Source organism: Seriola dumerili, unplaced genomic scaffold, assembly GCF_002260705.1.
Source record: "Seriola dumerili isolate Sdu_G_001 unplaced genomic scaffold, Sdu_1.0 BDQW01000433.1, whole genome shotgun sequence".
In the NCBI taxonomy this organism is placed as follows: domain Eukaryota; kingdom Metazoa; phylum Chordata; class Actinopteri; order Carangiformes; family Carangidae; genus Seriola; species Seriola dumerili.
Window position 1 is genome coordinate 26,648 of NW_019174688.1, and position 23,219 is coordinate 49,866.

General features: G+C 39.6%; 3 protein-coding genes across 3 annotated transcripts; 2 read left to right on the top strand and 1 right to left on the bottom strand.

Annotated features, from left to right (window-relative positions):
- Nucleotides 1–2,279: 2,279 nt before the first annotated feature.
- Nucleotides 2,280–4,465, bottom strand: LOC111234031 (chemokine-like receptor 1). Its single transcript, XM_022761937.1, has 2 exons — nucleotides 4,407–4,465; nucleotides 2,280–3,688 (listed from the first exon to the last, which is right to left on the bottom strand). The coding sequence occupies exon 2, from the start codon at nucleotides 3,675–3,677 to the stop codon at nucleotides 2,544–2,546; it is 1,134 nt and encodes a 377-aa protein (XP_022617658.1). The 5' UTR covers nucleotides 3,678–3,688; nucleotides 4,407–4,465; the 3' UTR covers nucleotides 2,280–2,543.
- A 5,759-nt stretch (nucleotides 4,466–10,224) lies between these two features.
- Nucleotides 10,225–11,550, top strand: LOC111234066 (trypsin-3-like). Its single transcript, XM_022761979.1, has 5 exons — nucleotides 10,225–10,311; nucleotides 10,472–10,625; nucleotides 10,830–11,092; nucleotides 11,179–11,315; nucleotides 11,401–11,550. Exons 1-5 carry the CDS (start codon nucleotides 10,272–10,274, stop codon nucleotides 11,548–11,550), a joined length of 744 nt encoding a protein of 247 aa, XP_022617700.1. The 5' UTR covers nucleotides 10,225–10,271.
- A 2,813-nt stretch (nucleotides 11,551–14,363) lies between these two features.
- On the top strand, nucleotides 14,364–17,499 carry LOC111234063 (hyaluronan synthase 1-like). Its single transcript, XM_022761973.1, is given in 6 exon segments — nucleotides 14,364–14,446; nucleotides 15,414–16,122; nucleotides 16,247–16,472; nucleotides 16,607–16,739; nucleotides 16,858–17,396; nucleotides 17,399–17,499. Coding segments are annotated over 5 exon segments (1,695 nt in total). The 5' UTR covers nucleotides 14,364–14,446; nucleotides 15,414–15,426.
- The last annotated feature ends 5,720 nt before the right edge of the window (nucleotides 17,500–23,219 follow it).

Here is a 23,219-nt window from a genome sequence, read left to right on the forward strand (position 1 = left end):
GCTGTTTCCTTACCAGTCTTGCCAAGAACTTGACAATACAAGAGGTTATAATACGCTCTCTGGGCAGCTCTACTTCTTTAGGGCAGCCTCGACGCTACAGTGGCTCAGTATCAGAAAGTGACAAGACGTCCTGGCTGGAGAGGGCTAGCTAGTTAGCGTGCTAACATCAGTAGAAGAAAAAGAGTGGGAAATACAAGCAAAACAAGAGGGTTGCTTTCCACCACTGGAAACAGCTCTTGGTGAGTAAAGGAATGAGGTTTGATGCTGAACTTGTAACTTTTCCTCTTGACTGGTAAGTAAACAGCTGTTAATGCTAACGTTGGCTATGAATAGCAGAACTTACAAATAGCTCCTTTAAAATGTGAACTTTTTTTTATATAACTGGAGCTATTAACTGATTAAATCTCCTTCTACAGATTGTTTCTTGACTGAAACTTTCCCACAATTCATTCACAGTTCCAGTTGACTACTCTCTTTACTCGTAGCAGCAGAGCACTGTTCCGAAAATATATGTTTTAAGATCATCAACAGTAACATAAATTTTTTAATGATGGAGGATTACAAAATACTTTCCTAATTCCAGTAAATTATATTGTGAAAGAATCCAGAGGAAACCAAATGTTTTTGCATGTTTATGTATGAAGCAAAATTTACACTAATATCTCACTAATAAAATAAAGACATATATCATACATTTCAGGCCTACCTACCTGAGTTAATCAGAATAGGAGGTCATGGTGTTAAAAGCTATTGATAATAACTGATTTGGGCACAACAAGCTGATTCAAAGTATTTATACATTATCACCACTGACAGATGATTTACCCACTTCCTGACTACATCTCATGATATGCAGCCTTAATTAGGAGAAGAACATTATGAGTGTAAAAGTGCTAAAGTCTAAATAATATTTTAATAATGGAAACAACAAAAAGAATCATAATAACAGTCATCATCATCATCATCATCATTTATGGACTCTTAAAACTGGTAATGATAGGGCTACAACAAAACAAAAAAAGACAAAAAGTCAATTATCATTTATATTGTTTACATTGTTTAGACTTTTTCAAAGAGAGGTTCATATTATGTCACATATGCCACATAAAGCAAAGCAATGCAGTACATAGAATAAGTTTGCCATACCATTTCTTTCCATTCAATTAGTGAATTAACAGATAATTTGCCTGTATAAATACTGATAACGGATTGCCTCTTAAATGTGAGTGTTGTGAGGTGGTTTGCTTTATCTACCATGATAGTAACCTGAAATGATACATTTAAATTTGCAGATTATAGCACAACATGCATGTACTCAGGGTGGTAGTCAAAGACATACCCCCCCCCCCAAAAAAAAGAACAATTATTAAAACATCAAACTAAGCTTTACAATGGAAGTTAACAATAAAAGGAATCTTATAGTGAGTAATATATTTATTAATTAGACTCACATTAGCCTGCCTTTATGCTGAATAACATGTTTATCAAAGCATGCAGTAGACATGTAGCAGTCAAAAGTCAGCTCAGTTTCAGTTTTATGGTGTTGCCACACACACGTACACACATAATGACGTCAGTGGGTTGAGTGTGGAGCGTAGATTTAATATGCATTGAAATCTCTTTCATACACTAGTTTACAGCTTATTATGTTGTACATAAAAATGGGCATGATGTTCTTTGTCATAATACCCTTATTAGTAATCTAGGTGATGTTCCTGCATTTTTAATGTATGTCATGTGTATGTGTATGTGTATGTGTATGTGTATGTGTATGTGTATGTGTATGTATAGTAATCAACAACTGGATTATGAGACAGGTGAGAAACACAAAGTTCCCCTTTGACAACCAAATGTCTTGCTTGCATTGCACAAATTCAACTATAATACACATTTTGAGATTATGACAGGTGGGTCTTGTCAATAAAAATGGCACGTTACATATTTACTAGGTTTAGCATGGTATTGAGAGCAGCTAACAACAAAACTGCACAATGAAGAAGCACCACTCGCACTCAAAAAATAAATGTACATACTTGCTTTATATGTTATTCAGTCTGGGCATTTTGTTTGTGTGTATTTATGTGTGTATGCAGGTTGCTTTAGGTATGAACAGTATGTAATGTGCATTCTGTTTTCTTTCTTTGTTTAAATCACTTTAAAAACTTTGAAAAGTCTGATTTTGATATGTGCTATATAAATAAATGTTATTATTCAATACATTTCACTTTTCCATTGTTTCAAAACACTTTATTTATATGTTGATCTACAACTTACTGCACAATATCACTGAGTCAGTTCTACAATGACGCAGATCTCTCTCTCGCTTTTTTTATTTTTTATAACTGACAGGTTAGCCAATCATAAAACTCATATCAATCAAATTATAACAGGTGAAATATTCCAGTCTCAGATTACGCAGATATTGTTTGGAGGATCCGTTATTAAACAACAAAAAGAGCTAAAAAAAAAGAAGTTATATGTTATATACAGTTACATTTGCTATGTACAGTTACAGTATTTGTTTATTCATATCGTGGACAACCTTATACCTCGGCATCAGAAACTGACTTCTCTTTACTCCGACTGGTGACCATTGAGTTTGTGTAAGTATAAGAGCGAGAAACCTCTTCCTGGAAGGCAGTCTCCAATACATTCAGGATGGATTTACGGACTTTATCCTTAAAATCTTGGCCCATGAACACGTACAGCAGTGGGTTCAGACAGCTGTTGAGAAAGGCCAAGCTGGTGGCTATAGGGATGCCGATAACAGTGACATGGGTTAATATTTCATTTGAATGATTTGCTGTGTGATTAACCATCTCAATTAGAACCATGATGTGATAAGGAGCCCAACACAGGAAAAAAGTGGTGATAACGGCAGCGATGATCTTAAAGGGGCGACTTGACTGGCTGGACAGGGGGCGGTTCCTCCTGAGACGATGGATTATCACAGCGTAAGAGGAGACAATGACAGTGAAGGGAACAACAAATCCCAGGAGGAAGCGGGTGATGGTCATGGCCTGATGACGGAAATGTCGCAGCTCAATCACAGATGGTGTTTCATAATCGTCAGAGAGACCATAGTTGGTGAAGCAGTTGATGACGTCTTCACTATACGGTGAAGTGTCCTTGAAGACGAAGTACGGAGCGCTTAGAATCAGAGCCAGTACCCAAACACCTAGACTCACATAAGACGCCTTGCGCACGCTTCTGTGGTTCTGGGCCCAGACGGGTGACACCACAGACACACATCTGTCCACACTGATCACCACCAGGATGTAGACACTGGCAAACATGTTCAGAAAACTTATGGTGCTGTTCAGTTTGCACATGAAGTTGCCGAAAGGCCAGTGGAAATCCATGACCGTGTACGTCACACTCAGGGGGAGGAATGCTGTGAAGAGGAAGTCGGCCACAGCAAGGTTGAGGAACCAAACTGTGTTAACTGTTTTCTTCATCTTGAACCCGGTCACCCAGATAACCACTCCATTCCCGAGCACACCAAGAACGAAGGCCAGGCAGTAAACAATGACAGACATGATGTTGAGAGACTTTCTCAGCTCAGCATGCTCACTGTAGTCATATTCTTCGTCATCGTCATACAAAGAGCCATTACTTCCAGTGACATCTGATGTATTCATGATATAGAAGAGGGTAGTGGTCATTACCTCCATCATTGTCTTAGAACCTGCAACAAAAACAAAAAGTTAACCTCAAGATCAAAAACAGTTGATAATAATACACAAGATAAATGTTTTCCTGTGTTATTTAAATTAAAAGGTTATGATAGTCAATCCACTCTTTAGTATATCTTATTTCATGTCTGTTCATCAAAAAGGCCCAGAGAGGATGCTGTTCACAGAGGCATGACTTATACTTGGAAGTCCTGCTGCTTCACAACCTTTTCCTGAACCACAGTAGACATTCAGCCAAGTCTTAATGACAGTTTGCAGAATGTGTCCTAACTGTCTCTGCTAGACGCATAATAATAAGTCTTAAAAGACAAAGGAAAAAAAAAGAACTCTTTCTTTCCTACTAATCGAAATCTACATCAACGCGTAAAACTGGAGCAGAATTTGACGAGCAAAAAAATGTCCTTTTACTTTTTTGCAAAGTTATGATCAGCCTAACCACAGAAAATAGAATCACTCTATTGCATAGAAGCAGCTGTGGCTTACCGTAGACATACAGGCTTAATTGACATATTTACCGTATCTGAACAGTTAATTGCCCATAAAGACCTTTCTCGAGTCAAACAGCAGCAAACTGCCTGAAATGAAGCCGTTCAAATACCAGACAAAGATGTTTGCCAGGGCATGCTATACAAAGAAGATGCTTATCGTCTTCTTAACAATCAAATCTGATGCACTGAGCTGAGGTTTCTAAGAATAACGGAGATGCGTTACCTTTCGCAAAGCTCCAGTCCGATGAGGATGTATCCACTACAAAGGCAGCTCTGGATAACTCCAACTACTCCGAGGAAACTGTGGAGGTCCGATCCCAGACTCCTTAAATGTGTGACGTCATCGCTCACATCAAGGCGGGACCTCAGGCAGCACGTAGGGTACTTTGAAGACCATTAAACTTTTTCTGTTGCACTCCACTATTAAAGCCTACTTGTAAAAATAATAACAATAATAATAATTGCTTTTTCTTCAAGAAAACACAAGTCTGACTTGACATTAATGTACACAGAGCAGAATATGTTCAGTCTAAGTAACACACAGACATTTAGTTTACTCCCTCACTACAGCAAATCTCATTTGCAAGAACTTTTTCTGCTAGTAATCTGAAGTGTGACGCAGAATTTCTTGCTACAACACGTTTGGTCTCTTCCAATGCATCAAGCCTTTTATCCTCTGAGAAACTCCAAGAGTGAAAAAAACAGGTATTGACCCAGCAACACAATGTGATGGCTCTCTGGCTCTGCTTGTGTCTTGTGTCTCCCTTCAGGTCCTGGTATAGGTGGAGTTCACAGGAGTGCAACTGGGTGTGCCTGGCTAGTACATCCACATTGCATTTATAATCAGCTATGCCCATTTTCTGTCTCTCTCACTCCATCGCTGGACCTCCCCCTTGCACCACATGCTCTTTTTTGTTTGGCTTGGATGTACTTCTCTTTATTTTACTCCATACACCACTACCATGTCATACATCCACTCACTAACACTACTATCTGACCATTTCACACATTTAGTTAATCTATTCTCTGTCCATTCATGTAAATAAATGTGATTCTTTTCCTAAGAGCAGGGTCATGACAAACTGGTGAAGTTCACACAGTTATACTGGGGAGAACAAGCAATCAAATGGAAACAGAATATACTAACCAAACATTGGAACGGTCAGTCAGTAGTGTTAGTGAGAGGATATATGGAGTAGTAGTATATAGTGTTGTATGGTGTAAAATAAAGAGAAGTAAAATAAACCAAACGAAAGAAACCACAGGGTACAAGGGGGAGATCCAGCGACGGAGTGAGAGACAGAAAATGGGCATAGCTGATTCTAAATGCAATGTGGATGGACAGAACACAAGCAGCAGCCAAGGACAAGACACAACTCTACAGGCCATGGCAGAGCCAGAGGGCTATCACATTAAATTGTGGGTTGTTGCGATGACCAAAAACATGACTAAATATACAAACTGAATTTTTACCTTTGCAGCTTTTAGGTATTTTCTGTAGTTTAGTGAATCTACAAAGTTTCAAAAAGTAATTTCTTAGGATGTTTTATGGTAGGCGAAAGAACAGGACTAGCAGGCCTAAACCCAAAGGGAATTCATATTTATATATTTATATATATATATATATATATACATACATATACCCTGAAACAAATCTAAACTGTAATTCCCAGTAATTGTATCTCTTAAACCTGTCTGGCACATTCCTGCTGCTTTTGTACTTCACATCGATCACAGTAACTGTAATTTATCCCAAGATCTTGTAAGATATATCACGTGGATTGTGTAATAACGATATCTAATCAACAGAAATCTGCAGGAAGTGACAGTAACAGAAGAAATATCATAATAAGACCAATATGGACATGGGGGATTTTTGGCTGGAGAGACTGAAAGTCAGTCTCATCTCCCCATAGTAGAGCCCTACCTTTCAGTGGGGAAGAAATGTTTCATCTGAGTTTGACTTCATGGTCATACTGTATTTCCTCCCACATGGTTCCTCTTTACTCTTGCTTCCCTACAACCCACACATTTGTACATTGTGTGAATTGCATGTATGTTTTTTTGGGCATAATTTTCTATGGAGAAAATGAAGAATTAGCTGTTTCCTCCACATGTATCGTGTGTTTCTTCAATTTTTTGAGTAAACACACTGACATTACAGCCACTAAACCAAGAATAATTCTTATGACATGATCCATTTTGACATCCAGCTACAGAATCTCGATAAGCAAACTTTATTAAACAGGAACAGATGTTGCAAAGAACAGATGTCTTATATTTACATAAATGTCAGTTAATAGTACACGTTTGGCAAATTTGCTGTCACTTGATTAATTTTATTCAAATTCGATGAATTTCGACATTTACAGTATAAACACCTTGATCAATCCAGGTGAACATCTGCTAAAATTATCCAAACTTGCAAAATTTTGTGAAATTGACCCCAATTTTTTACATCAAAATGGTCATGTCTGCATTTTTGCTTTCAATTACAAGTATTTGTAATGTTGGAAGAGGACGTAAACAGATTTCTCAGGTCACAATGATTATAATAATAATAAAAAAATCAGACAAAGAAGCATCTCAGTCATTGATGGTCTAACTTGTGAAATACAATGAGACTCAAAGACTGGTGCTGATCACATTTGAACAGTGTGAACTGCTCGAACCTGCCCAACCCAAGAACCGAGCCCCCTGCTAATGTACACACACACCACACAGGAACCTCATCCTGCCAAGAGTCCAGATGTGAGGGGGAGGAAGAAAGGAAAGGGAGAGGGGGAAGAGAGAGAGGGAGAGAGTGAAGGAGTGAGAGACACTACATGACTGTGTATGTGTCTGTGTACACAGCCTCTGCATGAGTTCAGAGCAACACCCGTATTTGAGTGTGTAGGTTGGAGAACTTTTTTTTTTTTTGTAGGATACATAAATATTCAGCATTTGAAAAACTTCCCCGCTGAGAGATCTTTAAGACCAGGACCAAAACCAATTCACTGTAACTACAGGAAACTGTTTACAATAACCTGACCCAGTTCACTTCTTCTTCACTCCTAAAAACTACAGTGTACTGTTCAGCTCCATTTGTAATACTAAATGGCATGCCAGTTTTAGCTAAAGTCTAGACAGTATGACTAGGCCTACTTTGTTTAATTTGGTCATGATCCTCTGTTGCAATGCATCTACCAGTTTTCATTTCTGCACTAAAATGTGTTTTTTAAAAAAAACAACAAAAAACTTTTGTTGCAGAGTCTTGTAACAGAACTTGAAGGCAGAGCATTTTGCTGCTGTCTGTAGGGGATATTAATAGCTAACCCAAGGCTATAGTTTGAGGGAAGCCTTCTGAGCCCAGGGCTTGCCAGAGTTCTTGATTTACCAACCAAACATGCAATTATGTGTGTGCCACACAAATACCAATTTGGGTGTGTAAAACAACGAGTGGAGGTTTAAAGGGAATTTAGTTTTAGCGGTGGGTGACAAATGCAATTGGAGTTTGGGGGTTTATTATTCACTACAGCAGCTGGGAATGTCGGGGAATCACCTGAAAGGCACAAGTAAAATGTATGTATGTCGGTGTGTGTCTTTGTGTGTGGTGCAGTGAAGTACTAATGACATACTCCAGCTCCGAGCGTCACTGTAATACACCCAGTAGTTTTCGTTGCTGTTGAGTGCAAAATACTGAGCTCACAGCATTTCCAAATCCACAGCTCCATTTGCAGGGGGCCAGGGTGAAACGGTGGTATGCAATCTGTTGTGCTGAAATTTCTCCACTGCAATAACGCTGTCATACAGACACACATAGTGGGAATCCGCTGCAGCGCTGAAACCTCAAAGGTTTGTTGATCTTGTTGCGGTGCTGACTGGAAATCAAACCCTCTGTCTCACGGTTGTGGAGAGGTCAGGAATTTTGTTTTTCGAGTCAAAACCGGTGCCAACGCCTTCTGTTCGTATGGCTCAGCGACGTTTTTTCCATGAAATACACCACACACAGGGAAAAAAAGCTGAACCTCAATAACTTAAACCACTTCCTTACATTCGTCGCTGCTTTCAACCGCAATGGCTGGTCCCTCTCGGCTGACCTAAGGGATATGAATAATCATCTTGGGCTCTGTCTGACAGCAAACAAGCCTGGCAATGCATAAGTCATACAGATCTTTGACACAGTGCTCTCTCTGTCTGTTAGAGGGTATTTTGAGGTACAGTGGAAAGAGATCAGGGGAACCAGAAATGGTTAAACATGCAGGGAATGCCAGATGGCGAAATAAATGGAAGTTTTCATCCTTTCCATATATTCTAACTACGGGTTAGGGTGGCAAACACTGGAAAAAAAAAATCAATGTGGTGCTGGAAATGATTGAAGGTCAATGGTACTTTTAGATTGCAGACACAGCAGTGAGGTTTTTTCTCTTGTTCCTTAATTCATCCAACTGATCACATCCCGAATGCTGTTTTGCAGCTGTGCAGTTTAACAGAAATCTGGGTGTCACATGTGGCAGAGACATTTCCACCTCTGAATGATTGCTTCTGGGACTCTTTACATTTGTTGCACATTTTTGGCAATTTAGTTTTCTCTCATAAATACCACTGGAGGTTGCTGTAATGTCCTGTACGGTGTCATACTTTTTGTTGTAAATGTAATGAAAATGTAACTGTATAGTGAAATGTAGTCAGAACAAGAAAAATAACTCCCAACAAGCTCACAACAGTGAAGACAGCAATGCAAACTGACATGTTTTTATCTTTACAGACAGGAGGTTTCGTAGCAGGCTGTGCCAAGTTGTTGCAGTTGTTAACAGTTAAAGAATACAAGCAATGATATGCAGGTTGGCAAAGGAATGAGGCTGACGGTGTGTGTGCCACACAGTAATGAAGGGGGGGGGACTTGCCTGTGCTGGATGGGAATGCGTTATATTTTAGTCTTAAGTGTATAATCATAGGGTTTGGGTAAATGCACCCTCACATTTAGATGTTTTCCTGTCTGGTGCTGATAAACACCTATGCTCATACATGCGTAACGGAGCCTGGTGCCTCCCTAGTACGTCTCCACTCTAAAACATTGACTCAGCAATGATATGCAGTTCTGCAATGTTGGAGCGAGTTGCAGTGAAAGTGCTGAATTTCTTCAGGTATTTCTACCCAAACCACAGTGAGAGTGCTACACAGACCACATTGAATTTCAAAACAGGATAGCAAGATGAAACTGTCACACAGAGTTGTAATTTAAAACATTTTTTTTTCTTTGAACATTTTTAAAGTGTGTGTCTGACTCCCAAACTTACAGAAGTGTATAAAAAATAGAAATAATGCCAATAAACATTAACTGAAATAAGCCTAGGAGGAAGTAAATGCTTTCAGTGTTAACAAGTGTCACTTCATTGATAACTGAAACTGCTGACACTATCCCGTTTCCTGACCACATAGTTCATAACCTTCATATCACATGTTGCAACATGCGTTCAAGTCAGCAGGTTATTGATAAGTGGACATCCTAGCTTACAAAACGGTAAAAAAATTGTTCTTTCTGTAGAAAAAATGTACAATTTTACTCCTACCTAAGATGATTACACCCACATACTCAACATCCTCAAATGTGAAGCTCACTTTTTAGTTCATTTGAAGGCAGCACACATGCAACATCCGGTATGTGATTGGATAATAAAACTACTGCAAAAAGACATTGACAAAGAGTTTCAGCTTACAAAGAACTGTGATCTTAAATCTATAGAGCAATCACTCAAAAGCTCCAGGAATCACTCTATCAGAAAAAAAAAATCATAAAAGAAGCAAACACAAACAATGTATACTGACAGATATTATTAAGAGGGAAATTCCAAATTTCAGCGTTTTTAATTCAAATCGTCCTCTTGATCAAGCTATTTCCCCAAATCATTTTCACAGTATTGAACTACAGTGCTTTTCCATCTTAAATACTGTACATTAAACCACCGGGGAAATGTAACACATGCTTAGTGTTTGAGGTGTAACTCTGACGACAGAAGACCTTGAGAAAAAGGAGATAAGAGGACTAAAATACCTGAAACTAAAAGGCTCAGGGTACATTAATCTGCCGGCCAAACAGACAGAAGACATGAGGCTTTTCCTTCTTCTGACTCTCTTCGGAGGGGCAGGTATAGTATGGAACTGAAAGAGACTGTAAAATGTTTAGTTCAGGTGGCAGCAGAGAATCACATGTTAATAAGATTATTGATTAAAAAAAAAGAATGAATGATGCCAATTCACTGATGATACAATTTTCTCTGTGTTTGTTACTCTTTTATTCATTTATAGCTGCCCTGGAGGAAGATGACAAGATTGTCGGAGGGTATGAGTGCCCGAAAAACTCTGTGCCCTACCAAGTGTCCCTCTTCACTGGGTATAACTTCTGCGGTGGGACTCTTCTGTCTGATGAGTGGGTGCTCTCTGCAGCACACTGCAAACCAAAGTGAGAAGGATGATCACCAATCTCTTTTTACAGCATGCGAACTAAAACTCTAGCAGCTGCCTAAAACAGAGGGATTTACATATATTGTGCTTATATTAGGTCGTTTTCATTATTTTCTGACTGTGAATCTCCCTTGAAGCTGGGTCTTGCGGTGGGGGCATCAGTGGAGCTAACTGGCCCTCGGGATGCATTTAATTCTTTCAGGTCAAATATAGAAGTTCGGCTGGGAGAGCACAACATCTGGGAACAGGAGGGGACCGAGCAGTACATTACGTCTGCCAAGTTTATCCGCCACCCCGACTATAACTCCCGCACGCAAGACAGTGATATCATGCTTATCAAACTGAGTCGCCCTGCCACTCTGAACAGCTTTGTGCGCCCTGCAACTCTTCCCACAAAGTGTGCCAATGACGGGACAATGTGCAAGATCTCTGGATGGGGCAGTCTTCGTGCCAGCAATGATGGCTGTGAGTTAAAAGGCTGAATATAGTAATAGTTCCATGTCATATTTACACAAAAGAACATTCATGGATTTTCTTTTTGTCTTTTCCAGCGAGGTACCCTGATAAGTTGCAGTGCCTGGATGCCCCTCTCCTGAGTGATGACACATGCTTTAATGCATATCCTTTCCAAATCACTGAGAACATGATCTGTGCTGGCTACCTGGAGGGAGGGAAGGACTCCTGTCAGGTAATATAGTGATCACGGCTAATGTAACACAAAACAGATGTGTTTGCATATATCAGTGAAGATAACCTCATCTTATTATCCTAAGGGGGACTCTGGGGGTCCCATGATGTGTGACGGTGTGCTCCAGGGAGTGGTGTCTTGGGGACATGGTTGTGCCCTGAGAAAGAAGCCCGGGGTGTACACAAAGGTTTGCAATTACACCTCCTGGATCAAGAACACAATGGCATCTGGCTGAGCAGCAAAGATATTAAAGACTTCCTCCTGTGTCTATGAGATGCACTGTGTGTGCAGTGTGGTTTATACAGGTCTATTAGTGTGTGATTAGAATGAGTATGTCTATAATGGCATCCGTGTGAAGAGAAACAGCTTGCCTTTCTCATGACACCCCCCCACCACCCCTCCACACACACACAGTGGTGACTGATATTACAAGAATAGTGTTATAGAAAGTTATAGACAGTAAACTGACAGACAGGTGTTTTCCCCAACAAGTCTCTAAAACAAGTCATATGTGTGTTTGAAAAGCCGCGTGTGTCACTGGCATAATTCATAGCTTTGCATGATTCTAAATCAAAATGGTAAGTATCTAAGAATGTAATATACGGTACTGTCCAGCTGCCTCACAGACATTTGGCCGTACAAACTCTGACTCAGAATGACTTCACAGCGATTGAGCAGACACGTTTCTTGCTCAAGGATGCCTCAGTTGAACGCAGAACAGTTAAGGAACAAACCTGACATTTACAGTCCGTCAACAGTAAATCACCAAGGCCAGAAAATGTTGCTACACTGCTCTCTGTGGGTTGAAACTGCAAAGCATGTTTCACACTCTGGCCACACTCCATAATCAGTGAGTACAGAGCACTGTGACAAATATGGTATTTAGCCAGTTGACTATTCAGAAACTTTTTTATTTGTAGTTCAAGAAAACTACATGAATTTGCATCTGTAGTTGCACAAAGTCTTGTTTCAACCTGATTATTAATGTTAGTGCAGTTTGTGTTTGAGTAAAATGGATAATGTAGGTGAACATTTATTGGGCTCTTAGAGAAGTAAGTATACCTTATGTCCTGAATCTTTTCAGCAGGGCACTGCTCTGTAACATCTGTGTGAAAATCAAACAGCATCAGGTGCAACTATGAGAATACTCATAAAATCCCAAAATGATTTAGGTGGATTTTGGTTGCTTGGGTGTGGCGGAGAGAGGAGGAGTGAATCACCAGGCATTTGCTTGACCACCGAATGAAGACATGAGGCCTAACTAGGTTTCTGAAGATTCATAGCCTATGTAAAAAAAAATAGCTCTCTTTGCTAAGATGCATGCTGCACATTTCTTATTTTTTGAAAACATGGCCTTGGACGGGATGTTGATTCTGGCAACACAGATGTCTGTGTTTTGAATCTTACAGAATTCCACAAACCACATTTACGAGCAACTTATACATTATGGCTCAATGGTAAAAAAAGAGTCCTTATCCGTCCACAGTGTCCTTTACTGTACATGCACCTGATATGGCCACAGATTTATGCTGCTAAACCCTCAGAGTCTGCAATCATTTGCCACCGACAAGTCAGAACAAACCAGGAGTGTCACAAGACCTTTTCAAATAAATAAAATAAAATAAAATAAAAAGGAAATAGAAGCAAATAGCAAACAAGTTGACTTCCTGAATATTAACTAAATAATAATAAAATAGGGTTAAGGTTAGTTAGGGTTAGATAAATAATAAAAAAAGTATGTAAAGATTCAATAAAACACCATACTGACACATATATTAACATTTAATAATGATGAATTAAAAATAATAAACACAACAAACAATTAACACACAGAATTAACAGACATGGGATTCTCATCAAGCACCATAACAGGATGCTGCACCTACAAGATTTATAAATAAGATAATTATATAATGAGATATTAATATAAGGTAATAGTATAATAAGGGACCTACAAGATCATCAACAGCACAATGTTGAAAAGCACATTTAACATACAGATCTCATGGAGAAACTCCAACATATAATAACAAGCCACTTCATCGTCCCCTAAAACACTGGCCCAGCCTCCTGACATGACATCAGCTGCCTGGTGGCTTCTATTTGGGTCTGACATGAAGCGTGTTGATGGCTCACGCCAGCTCCTGTGGCTAAGGGTGTGGACCCTCATGAGCAGATTTCCATGTAAAGAAACTCTACAGGGATGTAATCACGGTTAAGTCGGGACAGTGTCAGCAACTCAGAAAACCATGTGGGACAGCTTTTGTCTTTTTGAAGTCAAAGATTAGTGGCAAAGAAACAGAGACAAGACTTCCTTTTACTCTGTTACACCGGCTTTGACTCCTTCACTATGCTTCACAAAGACCCCACCCCCCAAACCCCTGACCAGCTATAGCTCACTTCTTCCTTCCCCCTTTTTCTTTTTTCTTTTTAGCTATTGCAGTTTCAGATAGAAACCAGTAGAGGGCAACATCCAACTAGCTTGACTGCAGCCTCTGATGTGTCTTATCTTTTTCTCCCTCCTCAAGGTTAATGTGATTGAATATCTCCACATTCTGTTCTATGGCCACTCACTTTCTGCAAGAGCAGAATATAGCCTACTGACTGAACTGCATTTTTAATAATATATGTTCAAAGATATAACATCTCATACAGCTGGTGAATTACAGATATAAAATTAAATTAAATATGTAAGTAAAATAATGTGCTGTCTTGGTGGAAAAAAAGGATCAGTTCAGTGTTTTGGAAGTAAGAAGAATGAGATGGACAGAAATCTAGAAGTGACTATGCGAAACATCCCTTTAATCAAATGGGTCGCTCGTTCTCCACTGTTGAAGCTCCTGCCACGAAAAGTTTAGGAACCTTCCCCTTTTCGGAAACACTTGTGTAGGAGGTCGCAAACTTTACATCTCCATGGTAAAGCAAAAAACAAAGCAGCCTTCTGCTCCGCGCACATTGATATAATGAGCCAGCGGGACCACCGCCTTCCTAATGACGCACGGCTGAGAAAAGACAGAAAAGACAGAAAAGGCGCGCACATGGCTCCATCCCGTCCACATGCCAGGTTGCCAGACAAGAGAAACACCGAGTGGATGTCTCGCAAATTTAAATCCAGGGGAACTTTATATCAGGTAGGGTTAAAGATAAAAAAAAAAAAATAAAAAAAAACTTTGTTTAGTCACTTTTTTTTTTATTGCCGTATCATTAAAAAACTGTAAAAATAGTCGTAAATATTAATATATACGGTGTAATCAAATTTGAATATATAGAAATAGAAGTGTCATTTAAATTAAAACTAAATGTTTAGCGTAGAATCGTGGCATCCTTAACGATTTAAAAAAAATCGAATTTAAATAAAAACAGATTTAAGATTTCTGCAAGCGGTAAGGTTTTTTTTCAATGCTTTCACATATACATTTGTATACTATTTTATATATCCATTATTCGGTTATTTATTAATTTAGTCAGATGATAAACACAGATGGTACCTCTACCTTTAGGGAGTAACTCAACAGATAATTTGTTTTTCTATCATGATAAGATATTGTGCTTGTTTCTGTGGTGATGTCGTGGGATGTTTAAGCTCAGTTTATTGCTAACCTGCAGTATTTTTGATTTGTAGATTTAAGAAGAATAAGAAGATTATTTATTATATAATATAGTCTAAATTAAATATATCTGAAAACATTAAAATAAGTAAATAGAATAGGTTAAAAATGACAGTTCGTATGTGCTATGTGCTATTACTGCTATGTCACCTGAGCTATTACATATGTTTTTACACAATGGTGCTTAGTTGTCACTATATACATACACATTCTTGGGCTGACAGTCTTGGTACTTTTGAAAATAAGACACTGGGGCTTAAAGCATCTATAAGCCTAACAGCTGCATTATCTTCAAAGTTGTATAGCTCATTAAGATGTCTTACAACAGTCCACATAAAACAGCTATTTCCATCTAATACACCCTTTTTCCAAACCACACTACCATGAGTGTCTGTGTACATTTTTAGTATGACTAGTGCCGGTGTAGGGATCCATCCTTTACACATGTACAAGCTGTACTAAGATGTATTGTCTTTATGTATCTCTAAAGGTAAAGAAACACAATGGAGCTGAAACCTTTATTGAAGAAGCTGGGCACAACACTCCGTACCATCCTCATTTTCCTCTTTGCTCTGTTGGTCCTGGCTGTGATGGTTTGGGCCTATGTTGAGGGTTTCCAACTAGTGACCTCCATGTATGGAATCATCTCTTTTGGCTTTTACGGACTACTCCTGTCTCTCCACGTATTGGTCCAGAGCTTCTTTGCCTTCATAGAACACCGGAGAATGAAAGCCCGCACAGACCCGTGCACCTTTACCAAAACCATCGGCTTCACTATATCAGCTTACCAGGAGGACCCTGCCTATCTCAGAGAGTGCCTTAACTCCATCAGGGCTCTCAAGTATCCTCCTGAGCTGCTGCGCATCATCATGGTGGTAGATGGGAACTCAGACAATGACCGATACATGATGGAGATGTTCAGAGAGGTGTTTATAGACCAGGATCCTGGCTGTTATGTGTGGAGGAACAACTACCATACATGGGACCCCACCCAGGCCCAGCAGGATGTGGAAATGGCCACAGTAATGGGCCCAGGCGGGGATGCTGATTATGTTGTTGGAGAGGATCCACAGCGAAAAGAGGTAGAGCGCTTGATCCAGAGCAAGAGGTGTGTGTGTATCATGCAGAAATGGGGCGGCAAGCGGGAGGTGATGTACACAGCGTTTAAGGCACTTGGATCATCAGTTGACTATATACAGGTATCTATTTCTATTTTCTCATTTATATACCTCAAGTATTTCTTCAGCTAAGATCATTTGAAAGAAAAAGGAAATGACAGTGTCGCTCAAATGCAATGACAGGAATCTCTTTCTCCTTGCCCAGGTGTGTGACTCAGACACTAAGCTGGACCCTCTGGCCACAGTGGAGCTGTGTAAGGTGCTTGAGAGCAACCCCAAGTATGGTGCTGTGGGAGGAGATGTGATGATCCTCAACCTGAAAGACTCATACATCAGCTTCATGAGCAGTCTGAGGTACTGGATGGCTTTCAATATCGAAAGGTCCTGCCAGTCCTTCTTCAACTGTGTGTCCTGCATCAGTGGGCCTCTGGGTAAGAAAACGGTATTGTCTCTGTCCTCAAGTGGGTCAAAGAAGCAGCAGCAGTCATGGCTTTGATGCAGCGTTGTAACCTATTGTAGCTAATATTTCTTATGTGATTGTGGTTTCTTGAATTGCTCCATGAAGGTCTGTACAGGAACGATCTCCTCCAGCAGTTTCTGGAGTCTTGGTACAATCAGAAGTTTCTGGGAACTCACTGCACATTTGGTGACGACAGACATCTCACCAACCGAATGCTGAGCATGGGCTACGCCACAAAGTAAGAACCCTCATTGTTATGTACAGAAATTTCAAAGGACACAATAAACATCAGTTGATATTACACTGTTAAATATGAAAGTTTTCATCGGTCTTTTCTTTTTTGTCATTTTCTTCAGATACACAGCCCGCTCCAAATGCTACACAGAGACACCTGCTCAGTTTCTGCGCTGGCTCAGCCAGCAGACTCGCTGGACAAAATCTTACTTCCGTGAGTGGCTTTACAATGCAATGTGGTGGCACAAGCACCACCTCTGGATGACCTATGAGTCCATTGTCTCAGGCATATTCCCCTTCTTTGTCACCGCCACCATCATCCAGCTGTTTTGGACCGGCACGCTGTGGGACATTCTCTGGGTCCTGTGCTGCATCCAGCTGATTGGGCTAGTGAAAGCGTCTTACGCCTGCATCCTGCGCAGAGACATTGTGATGGTGTTTATGTCCCTCTACTCAGCTCTGTACATGACCAGCCTGCTGCCTGCTAAGTATTTTGCCATTATCACCATGAACAAAAGCAGCTGGGGGACATCAGGCAGGCGAAAGATTGTAGGGAACTACATGCCCCTTCTCCCTCTGTCAGTGTGGGCTGCCATTTTATTAAGTGGGCTCGGATACACGATCTACAGGGAGAGTCAACTGGACTGGTCAAATCCAGCCAAGACAATGGAAACTAAGTTTCTTATCTTTGGCTGCGTGGCCTACATATGCTACTGGCTGCTTATGGTGTTCCTCTACTGGGTGTGGTTCCGCAAGTTATGTAGGAAGTGCTCCCAAAAATACACAGTGACTGCGTAGGTCCGAAGGGGCCAGTGAAGAACTACGAGAAAGAAGTTGATTTATTTGAATTTGAATATTCACTTTATTTAATTTCATGTATTTATTTTGATATTTTAGTAACTGATGGACAAAGACATTTCATGCAGCTACTACATAAAAACCACAAACTGCAAGAAAAAAAAGGGGGGAATAAATATCGGTAATCTTGATGAAACCGATAACATCCATATTACCAAAGCATTTTTAAACAAGTGACAAAAATGTCACTAATATATAGTGTTTAGATGTCGTTGCACATTTCAATGAAACTGTACTGAGGGCTTTTGGGCTCATGCACTTCTCAGGTTTCTCTCTGTCACATGATGATGGACGAGACGGCCTTCAATCAGATATTTATTCATGATATCTGGAGATGGGAAAACTGCTATTTAGTTAACATTTTTATTTTAAAAGGGTGTCGGTAAAGAATCGGGGTTTGGTGTATTTTACAAATATTAAGACCATATGTTCACGTATGTGTATCTAGATTACATTGAAAACAGAAAGAACTTCACATACAAATGTGTCACTGTGCCAGTTTAGTGACCATTACTTCAGCACTGTTACTGTTATTGCACTGGATCCTGGACGGCACTTTCTGCAGTGTTGTAGATTTACTTGAAAATAGAGAAAAAATTGCAGTTATAGTATTGTGCTGTGGGTAACATGTACAAGCTGGAAAGAAGATACCGTACCTCTCTGAGAAAAAGGGACAATGATAATGATACTGTGGCTGAGGACCAAAGATGGATTTACTTATGTAACAGTGGTGACAGATATTTCATTAAATATTGTTCTAAGTTACTGTGTACCTAGTCGTGATATGTGAAGTATGGGTGTACTTTATACGATGCACTTTGTTCAATTTTGTATTACAGAGGAAAATGGACAAAAATGTTTCAGTTTTATATATATTTTCTAAATAATATGCATGTTGAAATGGCTGGAAATTGTCTGAGAATGTGAACAAATTGATGGTTTTGGGAACTTGTGAAGAGATGAGAAATAAAATATTTTTCTAAAATGCACAGTTCTGTTCTCTTTGGATCAAAATCGCATTACAAGTCAGTTCTATTTCAAGGAAGGATACACGGTTACATAATACAGGTGACACTATTTGCAAGGAAAAAAACCTAACGTCAGCTCAAATTAGGCATTCTTCTTCTGTGTTAGTAGTAGTAATAGTGTTAATTAGAAATAAGTAATAACAGTTTTTCCTACAGGGTTTGGTGGAAGGATACAGCCTCACAGAAAGTGAGGATTAATTGTATAGACTTGGGTTTTAGTCACTTATCAACAATAAATGAGTGTAAAGGTATAACTGTATCTCAGGCCACTAAGTATAATTGGTAAATGCCAGCAGACAGAAACTGCTGTGAGAATCATCTCCCAGTTTATCAAAACAGTGAGTCAAAATTAACTCGTCAAACACTGAGATGCTTTGATTTTTATAGCCCAGAGGTTAGTTTGTACAGGTCGCTACAATACATTACAGCTAACTAGATCATTCACAGATTTATAAATGATTTAAAATTATGAAAATAAACATTTTCATTTTGTGGATCAAAATATTAAGCATAGGTTTCCCACCCACTCACTCTCTTGAAATTCTTTTTCTAGATAATTTTGCTTGAGTATTTGTGTATTGGTGTAATGTATTTATCGCAATCATGGTGTTGTGATTTCTCACATGATGTGCTTTGAGTAAATTCTATAAATCAAATTATTTTTGTCCCTATTCCTTTCAGAAACAGTTCATATGTTACAATAAAATATATAGGGAACACAGTTGAAAAATATTCCATTACGACTATTGGGTTTATGATTTGAGGAGAGTAAATATTATATAAATTCAGTTGGACAGTATGGTCTGCTCTTGAGTGGTAAGAAGCATCTATCAACAAGACATGAAGTTATACCTTCAAGTTAATGATCTGACATTGTCAAGAACAGTGACATGGAAATATATATATTTTTTTATAACATGTAGGATGGAGCTCTTGCTTATAGCTTTTTAGAGTGCAGTAAAAGTTCAGAGGGAGTGACTCCCTGTTTTGTAGAGCTGTCATTTATTTTTGTTAGAGGAGAAGCAGTGCTTCAGCAACCCCACTGACAGTCAATAGCATGATGCAGGACTAAATAAACAGGCACATGTTTATGTTCAATACCAATATAACGTCATAAATAAGGTGTTCCCTGTTGCACAAACCTTAAGGCTCTTGAGTACACAGATCCACACCCAAAGAGCATTATTGTCAAGTAAATGTCAAGTGCACCTTGGTGGTTACATCATGTTTAGGGGCTACGGATGATGGATCTTCACATTCTGATGTTAGGTGTGGAAGAGGAGAATTCTCATAGGAAATGTCATGTAAATAGTCACAGCTGTTGGGAATGCAACCCAAAATAAGGATAAAATTAACAGTGAGGAAATACACACACACACATATATATATATATATATATATATATATATACAGTATATATAGATAATAAACATACACACATAAAACAGCAATCCATGAATGCACAAACCTGGTTATTGAATACAAAATGATGTGTCTTATTTGACCAGGAAAAGCAGATCTACAGCTGATCAAATTAAAGTTAAAAATAGGAACAACGGGGTGTCGTGTAGCACAGTGGGTTACGCAGGCACCCCATATATAGAGGCTACAGTCCTCGCTGCAGCTGGCCCCCGGCTCAACTCCCGCTTCAGACGGCCCTTTCCTGCATGTCATTCCCCCTCTCTCTGCCTCCCGTTTTCCTGTCTCTCTACTGTCCTGTCCATTAAAGTCACAAAAAGCCCCCCAAAAAAAAAAATAAAATAAAATAATAATAATAATAGGAACAACATAAAATAATAGCCTGGCTGAAAGAAAAAAATCAAATAGAGGATATAAAGAAAGCACAGTAAGAGCAAAACAATAACTTTAAAATACTTCTGCCCAAGGAGAAGCGCATACAGGACAAACTATGACTCAGGACAGAACCTTGGTGCACACCACAATGCAGAGATTCATATGAGGATGAATACAAGGAGGAGGTTATTAAAAGTAACTGATTAACTCCTATCAGAAAAGCAGAAGTCAAACCACTGCAGGGCTGCCCACTTATTGTCTATGTGGGCATTCAGACAGAAAATAGCCGTGATTTAAAAAAGATGCATGGGCGTGCATGTTGGCTATGTTTTTGCCGGTGAAAGGGTTTTTGCGGTCACACTGACCTTGATCTTTGACCTTTGACCATCAAAATCTAATCAGTTCATCCTTGAGTCCCAGTGGACATTTGTGCTAAATGTAAAGGGATTCCCTTGAGGAGTTCTCAAGATATTGCATTCACAAGGCCAAAATCCTGTTTTGTGATGTGACTGTGACCTTGACCTATATCTTATCACTTTCAGCAGATGAATGTAGAACAGTCTTCAAGTATCAAACTCACAGAAATAATTTTGCTCAGTAAAGTTCATTCATCATCCCTCCCTTATTATACTTTGTATCAGTTGGCTGAATAAAACCCCTGTTTTTTTAAAACAAGTCCTGTGTTCTTGTTGCCTCACTGCTTGGTCTCTATCAACAACAACAAAGGCTTTTTGCCACCACACAATGATTTTAGGATATCAATGATCTCACAAGGGTTTTCCCTTCCACTCTGTGGCCTATTCTTGATCTCAATTCAGGTGATCAAAGAGGAAAATTACTTTTTCTCTGGTATAGTGACACCCCTTGAAGCATTTTTACACTTCCTCAATCCAGTCCTTCAAGCCAGTACTGTCAGGTCAGTCTTAATGACCATAACATTTTGGGCACCTCCTTTCATGTGGGACATTAACAGTTCTCTCAACTCTGGGGGCTGTGGCAAAAGGGTTAGGAGCAGGGGGGTTACAGCTAGCCTGTTTTAAAAGTTTATTTTGAGCCTGGAGATGCTCTGAGATGTTCACATAAGCCTCTGTTGAATAAAGATGGTAACGTAAAGCCTATACTACTCACTGACTGTTTTCACATCCCAACAATGCCAAATTTAACACAAGTAAATTGAGACACAGGCGCTTCAATGAAGAGGCCACAACAGTGACTGTGGGATATCTGCCATAACTGGCTATTTATTATAAACATTTACTAATGAAGGGACAGTTGTACCACAGCCAGGAAGCCAACCACCCACAGATGAGCTCTCGGAGTATTCTACCTGTGAGCAATATAATGAATATAATAATATATAATAATGAAGTACCACACCAATAAAATGTGCCACCACAAACCAAATCACCATCAAAAGTGAATGAACTCCCAAACCCCCAAAACTATTTGAAACCGATACAATAAACACAAAGTTAAGAGTAAAATACATAATACTAATACTAACAGCAGTCAGTACCGTTCCTCAGCACCAGCTAACAATCATCCATCTCTTTTCAGCTCTTCTATCAGAGCCACGAGTGCAGCCACATGGAAAGAACAAACAAAGAACCAAAGTCTGTGTGGGGGCACACCTGCTGTCCATGAGCCTACTTATTAGTTTGTGCCTCTCACTTGATTGGCTGATGCCCCGTGCATGGTTCCTGGAGTCCCTGTGCTACAATCAGTTGTCTTTGGAACTTGTGATGTAATATTTTTACAGGGTTGTACTGGTACTTCTGCGTAAATAAAAGCTCTGAACACTTCTTATACCACTGTAGAAAATTCTCCCGCATCGCCATTTATCAAGCTGTCAACAGAGGTCTCTTTCTTCGGGGTACAACTGATGAAAGCCAGACTACAACTTGTCAAGTATATTATGCTCATCTCTGACTCTGTGCTTCTTATAATAATGTTGTTGCCACTGCCACTCAGCTGTTGTTCAAACAGTGGGAAGGAGTTTACATCAGTAGACATTGACTACATGACCACAAGACCACTGATAACATCAGGAAACACTTCTGATACTTACACACATACACCATTGCCTGACTATCTGCCAGATGGCCAGTGAGTCAATACCTTTGGCGTGGCTAAAACAAGTGTAGATTGGCTGGCAAGAATATTTTCTCACATGAGTAAAAGTGTCTGGATTTCCTCAAGAGGAGCATCAACATTACTCATCAGATCTTGGAATAATAGCTGGTGTTTGGTCTCTATCATCACCATCTCTACCATGGATATTCTGCCCAAACTGTAAACTATCCAAAACAGATGTCAGATATCTGAGGTGATTTAGTTGAAGAAATCAGTTCCTGTACAGTTACAGAGCCTGAATGAGTCAGGGAAAGAAGAGAAAGGAAAAGAAAAAAAACCTTTAGGAGCAAACCAGAAGTCTGACGAAGCCAAACATCACTTCCCCTCATGTCTGTTTTCAATTAGCTCGCCCTCCCCCACCCTGTCTGGGCTTCCCTCCCTGATATCAGGAGGGAGGAACAGTCTCAGCTGGCGCACATGTTGGGGCACACGTTTGATCTGCGGCAAATGGGAAGCAGAAGTATGTGCCACACAGCGGTGTGTCAAGCACTAAATTACTTTTGGTCTTAATCTTTGTAATCTGTGTGCTCATCTGTCTTGGAGGAAGCCATGATTCATGGAGGAGGATGGGGGTGAACTTACACAGCAAAAGGCAATAGCTCCCCCCGAAACATGTGAAAACCACCACAGTGGTTACGATTTCTTCCGTCATGACGACTACACTGACGTCA